The 10169-nt window shown below is 43.6% G+C and overlaps 2 protein-coding genes across 2 annotated transcripts; both read left to right on the forward strand.

The window, feature by feature from the left end:
- Nucleotides 1-1593: 1593 nt before the first annotated feature.
- On the forward strand, nt 1594-3881 carry LOC140852570 (probable receptor-like protein kinase At1g11050). The gene has a single exon (XM_073245967.1). It carries the CDS (start codon nt 1656-1658, stop codon nt 3555-3557), a length of 1902 nt encoding a protein of 633 aa, XP_073102068.1. The 5' UTR covers nt 1594-1655; the 3' UTR covers nt 3558-3881.
- Nucleotides 3882-7875: 3994 nt separating this feature from the next.
- On the forward strand, nt 7876-9822 carry LOC140854704 (probable receptor-like protein kinase At1g11050). The gene has a single exon (XM_073250753.1). It carries the CDS (start codon nt 7876-7878, stop codon nt 9781-9783), a length of 1908 nt encoding a protein of 635 aa, XP_073106854.1. The 3' UTR covers nt 9784-9822.
- The last annotated feature ends 347 nt before the right edge of the window (nt 9823-10169 follow it).

Raw genomic sequence — 10169 nt, forward strand, 5'->3', positions numbered from 1 at the left:
ATTTTATTTTATTCTTTTATGATATATTTTTTTCTAATCTAATTTATAATTTTTATAATTTTAAATTTTAATTTTAGCTTTTTATCATTTTTATCTTTTTGATATTCTATTACGTATTTTTTTATTTTATTTATAATATTTTTTAAAAATTTATATTTAAATTAATTTAGTTATTTAAAATATAATTTTTAATTTCATTTACAATTATAATTCTTATTTCTTAAAATTAAAAATTATAAAGTTTGTTATTCAATTACAATTATAATTTTTATTTTTTTTCAATTCTTTATATTTTTATAAAATTTTTTTAGCCTATTTTTCAAATTTTTTTGAATCTTTTTTAAATTAATTATTTTTAATTTGAGAAAGTAATTTGAAATAATATTTTAATTTCAATTAATCTTTAAAATTTTATTTTTTTTAATTTTTACATTATAATTCTTTTTTTTGATTTTTTAAAAATTTTAAAATTTATAATTTTTTTAAAAAATTTTACAACAAGTATTTCGAATGATGTTTTTCAATTAAATTTCAAATTTTTATTTCTTTCATATTTCTTTCTCTTTTTTTTATTTTCTATGATAATTTTTTTTTAATTTCTTAAGATTTTTTTTGACATCTTTTAAAAAAATTTGAAATAAAAAATCTAAATTAATTTTTTTAATGAATTACAAATTCAAATCTTTATATTTTAAAATTCAATCAAAATTAAAATTTTAATTTATTTATTAATTTCAAACTTTAAAAAAAAAAATTTACCATTATTTCATGATTTTTTTCTTTTTATTTGATGGAAAAATTTAAAAATGCCATTTTGAATGGCGTTTTTAAAAACGTCATTTTGAATGGCGTTTTTAAAAACGTCATTCATTGGCGTTTTTAAAGACGCCATTCTAATTGACGTTTTTTTTTTTTTTTTTTGTGATGATGCCATGTTAGAAAAGGAGGGTGACGTGGAAGGAGAAAAAACACCATTCAAAACGACGTTTTTCTCTTTTACATTAGTTTGATAAATAAATTTGATTTTAAATTATTTTAATATTTAATTTTTTTTTTATTTTATTCTGAAAAAGAGCGCTTTTTGATCCCAGTTCACTCGATTGTCTCTTTTTACCCGTCGTTATCCACACCATCAGACCCTTCAACTAATATAATAATTTTTTCACTAAAATATCACTATTTTTTATAAAATACTGAACCAAATAACTTTTTTCGAAACTGTAGCTGCTGTCCCACGTTTTCTCGGGTGACGGCCTTCGGTCATCCATTGGAAATTTCTTTATTGTTTGCCAGCCACGTCCACCCGGCGGCTCCAGCTCCCGTCCAAATTCCAAATGATAACATCATCCATCCCCACGATATTACCAAATATCCTATATGCCACGGTAAAACCAGCCGAATCAAAGCGTCGGTCCAACGCAGGGTTAAGAAGCCAATTAACTATTTCCACGTGGCAATAGAACGGCTTTGGTAACATCGTTGTGTTCCAAAAGCATTATTTTCATACCACACCCGGCCGCCCCATCTGACTTACCGCCTTCTTCTTCCCCGATTCCATCCCCAAATTACCCTTCCTCCCATCTCAATACGCATCACCCTACATATCTCCTTCTTACATTTAGATTAGAGAGAGAGAGAGAGGGAGGGAGGGAGAGATGTGGGGATCGGTATTCTTCTTAGTATTCCTGCTGGCATCGCCGGCGCCGGCGGTGGAGGCGGACGAGTGCCCGCTGGACCTGAACTACGTCCGGACGTTCCCCTGGAACCCCTCCTCCTGCGTCTCCCCGATCACGAACATAAATGGCTGCTGCACGACGCTGCTGAGCCTCTACGGCATCTCCCTCGCCCAGCGCGTCCGCGACACTGGCCACTTCCGCCTCCCCAACGTCACCGCCTCCGCCGCCTGCCTCGACGACTTCCGCTCCAACCTCTCCGCCCTCTCCCTCCCCTCCAACATCGTCACGAAGTGCTTCCCCAACCCGCAGAGCTTCGTCATCTCCCCCGACTTCTGCGACGGCATCGAAACCGTCAAGAACTGGACCGCCAAGCTCGGCTCCACCCCCGACCTCGACTCCGCCTGCCGCCCCGACCTCTCCGTCGCCACCCAGTGCTCTGCCTGCCTCGACGCCGGCTTCGCCGTCAACTCCAAGCTCACCGCACTCGACGGTAACGCCTCCCACGCCAACAACTGCTTCAAACTCACCGTCACTTACGCCACTGGCATCGTCAACCAGTACGGCCCCGAGGACACCCGCTCCGCCGGCTGCATCCTTGGCCTCGCTCTCTCCTCCACTTCTTCCCAATCTCACTCCAAATCCAACCCCGCCGCCATCGCCGCCCCCATAGCCGCCGCCCTTGCCCTCGTTCTCCTCCTCTTCGCCCTTGGATTCTATCTCCGGCGCTCCAGATCCAAGAAAAAGAGGAACTTTTCTTTAGACAGCCAGGAGCGGAGCTCGAATTCCAGATCCCATCGCCGGCCCAACACTGGATCCATCTCGTACGATATCAAAGAATTGGAGAAGGCCACGGGTTACTTCTCTCAGAGGAACTTCATCGGGCGTGGAGGATTCGGGGTCGTCTACAAGGGGACGCTCGCCGACGGGAGCCTGGTGGCCATCAAGAAGGTGCTGGAGCCGGACTTGGAAAGCGGCGACGAGGAATTCCGGAACGAGGTGGATATCATCAGCCACCTCCGGCACCGGAATTTGGTGCCTCTGCGAGGCTGCTGCATCACCGACGACTACGACGTCATCGAGGAAGGGAAGCAGAGGTACTTGGTTTATGACTACATGCCCAATGGGAGTCTCGCCGACCACATCTTCACCTCCTCCTCCTCCTCCTCTATGAATGGCAATGGCTATTCTGGAAGAAATAAGCCACCTTTGAGCTGGCCGCAGAGGAAGAACATCATACTGGATGTGGCCAAGGGGCTGGCGTACCTCCACTATGGAGTGAAGCCGGCGATCTACCATAGAGATATCAAGGCCACCAATATTCTACTGGATGGAGAGATGAGGGCGAGGGTGGCCGACTTCGGGCTCGCGAGGCAGAGCAGGGAGGGGCAGTCCCACCTCACCACCAGGGTCGCCGGGACTCATGGCTACCTGGCTCCCGAGTACGCGCTCTATGGGCAGCTCACAGAGAAGAGTGATGTTTATAGCTTTGGAGTGTTGGTGCTGGAGATCATGAGTGGGAGGAATGCTCTGGATACATCGGCGGAGTCGAACTTGGTGCTCATCACCGACTGGGCATGGACGCTGGTCAAGTCCGGGAGGGCGGAGGAGGTGCTGGATGCGGCGCTGGTGAGCGAAGGTAACCCAAAAGGGATCATGGAGAGGTTCGTGCTGGTGGGGATTTTGTGTGCTCATGTGATGGTGGCGCTCCGGCCGACGATCTCGGAGGCGCTGAGGATGCTGGAAGGTGATATCGATGTGCCGGCGATACCGGACCGGCCGATGCCGCTCAGCCATGGGTCTCCTTTTGGTGAAGGTGGCGCTTTCACTGCTTCACCAGCTTTGAGTGGCTTCTGTCTCAACACTGGATACATGCTCAGGTGATTGAAGGAATAGGAGACAAATGAACTATTTTACACTGCTTGAGGGGGCAAAAAAAAATGATACAGCTAACTTTATTTTGATCCATACGCACAAATCTTTTTCATCTATTCTTTGCTGGAAATGTTTGGTTGGGGGAAGTGCCAAGGCAAAAGTTGTGGAATGGATCATCACTTCTTAGCATTTAGTTTGGCAAAAGTATAGACTCGGCTTCTATAAGTTTAATTGATTTTGGTTGATTGGTGTCCGAAGCCACATTGGAAGATTGAAAGCTGTAAATCTCAAGCACTAATAAAATTATCCAGCAGAGAACACTCTTCATTGCAAGCCACCAAAAAGGAGGAGGTGTAGGGCTAACAAACCTGTCCCATAACCAAGCTCTTTAAGATGGCCCTGCAGGTTGGTCCACACAGCTCATGGTTGGGCTGTGAGTTGTGTAGCCAAAATCATAATATCATATGACCTGAGATAATGTGAAGCAAGGTTGTTCCCAAAGATGAGTGCCTTCACTCATCATGGAACTTGACTTAGGTCTTTTATTCTTGCACCGATCATGCATTGAGATGCACGACTACAGACACGAATACATTAATCATGCTCGATCAAGTATCTCAAAGTAGCTCTAGCAGTGTCGATCAGGTTAGCTCATGCCGGCATCAGGTTAGCTCATGCTGGTTGTGTATATGTTGCTTGGGCGCCCATTCTTACAATGAAACTAGATATTAGGCCCATGTCGTTTAGCCCACAGACCTCTAGTGGTGATGGGTTTGGCTCTTCTTGGGACATTTAAGCAGAAGGGCAAGTGGGAGGGTGGACAAGCTTTTCCGGGTCCAGGATTGATTACAAATGGGGAAAACGATCAATGCTTGTGCATGTACCTGTTGGACATTCTGATACTATAATAACTGCGGGAGTGATGCCATGCTAATTATTGTAGCCTGCCTCATAAAATATGCATGGGACTCGCCCTTGTATTTTTGGAAGGTGACTAGAAAGTCAAGTCTTGAAACTCTAATTTTGAGGGTCGGTAAACATCTCAATCCAAAGCGCAATGCCAAGAGAATTGTATCCGCATGAATCTTTTGCTGTACACTATATCGTGCGGTATACAATATACTCCATCCATCGTGCGATGGACGGCCATGCACGATCGCACACAACGGGCATGCATCCACGTGCGACCGTCCATCGCACAATGGATGATGTGTTATGCACAGCAGAAAATCCGAGCTCGAACTGTATATTTCATTTGTACGATCTGACTATCTGAATCTACAGTACTCTTGTTTCAAAATCCTTTAATGCTCTCATAAACTGCTCCCAAAATCCACCGAGATGCCTTGGAAGTGAATTATACTACAAAAGCCACCCTATTGCTAGAACAAAAATTAATTTACCCTATATTTTTTCTTCACAATTATAAATTATTGAAACACCAGACTAGCCATCTGCTGGAAGAAACAACATATGCCACTGCTATCCCAGACCTTTGGGAACCTTATTTTTAGAATCCTTAGAAAGCCTAGCTTCTTGAAACAAAACAAATATCCGATCATAAGATCTTATTAACTGCTTAGCATAGTTATAGGAGGAGGGCTGCCAAGCCCTCCCTGCAGTTCCAGATTCATATAATTATTGGAAGAGAATGTGGTTAGAGGTAGAGTTAGGCCTCATTCTGCTTGAATCACCCTTGAGGAGATTGGTTAAATTTATGAGCTGAAGTAGTAGCTTCTCCATTCGACAATTGACGTATAATTTGAAGTAAAAAAAAAGAAGAAGCCTTTTTATCATAACACACTTATCCTTACTGCTCTGGGAGTTCCGCGCTAAAGCTGCATTTGAGGAAACATATTGTGAAGTAAAATTAAAATGAAATTTAGTGAGAGTTGCTACCTTAGAAAGTCCGCTTGCAAGCATCAACGAGTAAATGGTAGGAAGAAGACCAACACACCTATCACTTAAGAAGTCTTGCTAGGGCCTCTAATTCTAATAAATAACGTATTTGTCTTTGGTATCTTGACCAGATTAACTAGATCTACCGGTCACAAATTTCCGATGGCAAAAATTTTGCGAGCATTGCATTATTTGGTATCTTCACTCTTGAGCGTAACTTTCACTGCGAGGTGATCAGGTAAGAATGACCCGTGAGATATGGGCATGATTATGACCACCAGGAAGACCAAAGACTTTGCTATGACCCCAAATTTGCCTTTTTTTTTTGTTTTTTTATTCTTTTTCAATGAAAGCTCCGGCAATGCCGAATTCAAAGTCTTTTTCTCAAAAGGTTTTTTTTCTCCATCTAAAAATAATTCCCCTATCTGACGAAAATTGTGTTCGTTGGCTCCATTGGTATTTCTTAATCTTAAGTGTTTCTATTGGTAATGGCCTCTGTTGATGTTGTTCAGGATCCATGGATCTCTTATATTTTTATTCCATGATGGCTTACTTCTGGAGATGTCAAAGCATTGCAGAATTTTAAAGTGAAAAATCTTATAGTGGACAGTGAGCAAATAAATACATCTATAACTAAGCATTTTTCTGAAGATGTGGCAGATAGAATTCTCTCCATACCCATTCCAAATGGTGATAGTAGTGATGGATTGGGATAAGGTCCAGCCTCTTGATTGTCTTTAGAGTTTTAGGTTCTTATAAACTAATAATGATATCAGAAAGCCTATAACCTCATAATTTTAGTTAAGCATATTTAAAGACAAGCTCTTATTACTGATACAAATATCATTCCATCACTATCTATTAAGAATTTTATTCAGAAATTAAGTTAAAAAGGAATTTCTAACAAAGAACTAGAATCTCCGAAATAGTATTGATATCCTATATTGCGTATCAGATCTGATTGTTTAAAAATAAGCAGGTATTCCAAAGTGCTTCTTATAGTCCAGGATTGATTTTACTCCAAGTATCCACTTTAGTTCAAGAATTTGCTACTACTTGGAAGGATCCATTGATAGCAAGGAAAAACTATGGTTTCTATCTTGCAGTTTCTATGCATTCTTCAATAATTTGCTTTTTATAAGAGCCACCACCTCTTGTTTGCACAAAGTGAATTTTGATGGCAAAATTTTGAATAAAAAAAATTATGGTGGTGCTACTTTTATTATTAGAAGGACATGAGTGATGTTCCAATGGCAGCTAGAGGAGTCTATTTGCTTAAGATGACCGTACTTATAGTTGAGTTGCATACTGCACGGAAAGAATTGAAATTTATGGCAATATATTTGGAGGCAATATATGCTATACTTAAAAATGACTCATTGATTATGGTTCATCGGCTTTCCAGTCCACTTACTATTGATATTAATCCTTATCTATTATTATGAGATTATCGGAGAATGATTGCTCCTCTTCTATTCTATAAGATTGAATACATCTACAAATAGGCTAATAGTGCAGTTGATTCAATGAACACCAATATCTGATCATACAGAAACTATTTTTTGGATTGCTTTGCTGATGGTATTTTCAGCTTTTCTTTATATCTTATTTTCTGATTCATATGAATATATTTTTACTAGTTTGGTAAACATCGTGATCTGAAGTGCAATTAAAATCATCGGTCAAAGAAACTGGCCCCAGCTGTACAATCTGACTACCTGAATCCACATTGCTCTTGTTTCAAAATCCACGAAGGTGCATTAGAAGTGAATTCTACTACAAAAATCACCTTACTACAAAAATCAATTTGACCCACATTTCTTTTATCATATCACCCTGAGGAGATTGGTTATAATTTGCCATTTGAATTCGTAGCTTCTCCATTCCACAATTATCATATTTGGAAGTAATAAAAAGAATAAGCCTTTTGAGTCATCGCACACTTACTTACTGCTTTGGGAGTTCCACTCTAAAGCTGCATTCTAGGAAACAGACTCTGTAAGTAAAAACAAGATGAAATTTAGTTAGAGTTGCGACATCACGGGCGATCTTAGATCCACCAGTCATAAATTTCCAATGCCAATAATTTCAAGGGAATTGACCGTCCTCTTGAGCGCAACTTTCACTGCGAAGTGATCCACTAAGAATCTCTACCAACAAAAAAAAAAAAAAAAAAAGTGATCCAGTGCGAATGACGCGTTAGCTACGGGGAGGACTTTGACCATCTGGACTTACCTAAGTCTGCAAATTTCTCCCGGAAAATGCCGGCAAAGCTGAATTCAAAGTCAACTACCATCCTAATGCAAATCCTGAGGCCGATATAACAAGCATAGCTCCGTTCGACTACAACCCACCGCCCCAATAGTAGTGCTACTCGTGGCCGCGCCACCTTCTTGCCTCCACTTTTCTCCTTCCCAGATATAGATAGATGTGGAGATCTTTATTCTTCTTGCTGTTACTCGCGAGCACTCCACCGCCGGAGCCGTCGGTGGCGTCAGACGAGTGCCCGATGGACCTGAACTACGTCGGGATCTTCCCCTGGGACCGCTCCTACTGCCAGCCTCCCCTCTCCAACATGACCAGCTGCTGCACGACCTTGCTGAGCCTCTTCGGCATCGCCATTGGCCAGCGTCTCCGCCTCACCGGCCTCTTCCGCCTCCCCAACGCCACCGCCTCCGCCGCCTGCCTCGCCGACTTCAGCTCCAACCTCTCCGCCCTCTCCCTCCCCTCCGACCTCGTCCACACCTGCTTCCCCTCCCCGCAGCGCTTCGTCATCACCCCCGACTTCTGCGCCGGCATCCTCACTCGCCGGAACTGGACCGCCAAGCTCGGCCCCTCCACCGCCATCGACTCTGCCTGCCGCTCCGACCTCTCCATCCCCACCGAGTGCTACGCCTGCGCCAACGCCGGCGTCGCCGTCACTGCCCAGCTCACCGACCTCGACGGCAACGTCTCCCACGCCACCCAGTGCTTGTACCTCGCCGTCGACTATGCCGCCGGTGTCGCAAACCAGTTCGGCCCCGAGGACCCCCGCGCCGCCGGCTGTATCTTTAGCCTTGCCCTCTCCTCCCTTTCTTCGCCTCCCACTCACTCCAAATCCCACACGGCCACCATCATCGCCCCCATCGCCGCCACCCTCGCCCTCGTTCTTCTCCTCTCCGCCCTCGGACTCTATCTCCGGCTTTTCAAATCGAAGAAAAAGAGGAAGCTTTCCAAGAATCAGCAGCAGAGCTCGAGATCGAGATCCCACGCGCGTCCCAACACCGGATCCATCGTGTACGATATCGAAGAACTAGAGAAGGCCACGGATAACTTCTCTGAGAGGAATATAGTAGGGCGCGGCGGATTTGGTGTTGTCTACAAGGGGACGCTCTCCGATGGGAGCTTGGTCGCCGTCAAGAAGGTATTGGAGCTGAACTTGGAAGGTGGTGATGAGAAGTTCCAGAACGAGGTGGGGATCATCAGCCACCTTCGTCACCGGAATTTGGTTCCCTTGAGAGGCTGCTGCATCACCAACGACAGCGATGACATCGAAGAAGCGAAAGAAAGGTATTTGATTTATGAGTACATGCCTAATGGAAGCCTCGCCGACCACATCTTCGCCACCTCATTGGATGGCGATGGCCATTCTGGAAAAAATAAGTCAACTTTGACCTGGCCACAGAGGAAGAACGTCATACTGGATGTGGCAAACGGGCTAGTTTATCTGCACTATGGAGTGAAGCCGGCGATCTATCATAGAGATATCAAAGCAACAAACATTCTGCTAGACGGGGAGATGAGGGCAAGGGTGGCCGACTTCGGGCTCGCAAGGCAGAGCCGCGAGGGGCTATCGCTCCTCACCTCCAAGGTTGCTGGGACTCACGGCTACCTGGCTCCGGAGTATGCTCTCTATGGGCAGCTCACGGAGAAGAGTGATGTTTATAGCTTTGGAGTCTTGGTGCTGGAGATCATGAGTGGAAGGAAAGCTCTCGATAAATCGGAGGAGTCGAACTCGGCGTTGATCACCGACTGGGCGTCCAAGCTGGTCAAGTCCGGAAGGGTGGAGGAGGTGTTGGATGCGGCGATGGTGAACGAAGGTAACCCAAAAGGGATCATGGAGAGGTTTGTGCTGGTGGGGATTTTGTGTGCTCATGTGATGGTGGCGCTCAGGCCGACGATCTCGGAGGCGCTGAAGATGCTGGAGGGTGATATCGATGTGCCGCCGATACCAGACCGGCCGACGCCGCTCAGCCATCCTTTCGGTGAAGATGGCCCTATCACTGCTTCACCAGCTTTGAGTACGCTTCTGTCTCCAGCCTGTGGACAAGCTCAGATGGTTGAAGGCTCCGAGTAGGAGACTTTCAGAGGATGAAGGAACCGGAGTGTACGTGCAAGCCCGCAGGTGCACGCGTGTGTTTGTATCCATGCATGTATGTTTTTATATATGTGTGAGCATGTGTTCGTATATATTGTGCCAGCACATGCATATATATATATATATATATACATACACACACTAATGTATGACCCACGCAAAGATTGCTTTAATCTTCATCTGTTGAAGTTTTTTCACTGAAGTTAAATAAAAGATAAAAAAATTAATCACCAACTTGTAAATTTATTTTTAAATAATTTATTATTGTATAAGTTGGAGAAAATATAAAATAATATGAAAATTTTAGAGATTAAGAATTATGTCACCTTAGTTTTGATTTTTTTGAGGGTGGCATGGTGAACGAT

Source organism: Elaeis guineensis, chromosome 1 (assembly GCF_000442705.2).
Source record: "Elaeis guineensis isolate ETL-2024a chromosome 1, EG11, whole genome shotgun sequence".
NCBI lineage: Eukaryota > Viridiplantae > Streptophyta > Magnoliopsida > Arecales > Arecaceae > Elaeis > Elaeis guineensis.

What these genes read in the sequence shown, in the direction of transcription:
- LOC140854704 (XM_073250753.1), top strand. Translation starts at nt 7,876, where the DNA reads ATGTGGAGATCTTTATTCTTCTTGCTGTTACTCGCGAGCACTCCACCG.
- LOC140852570 (XM_073245967.1), top strand. Translation starts at nt 1,656, where the DNA reads ATGTGGGGATCGGTATTCTTCTTAGTATTCCTGCTGGCATCGCCGGCG.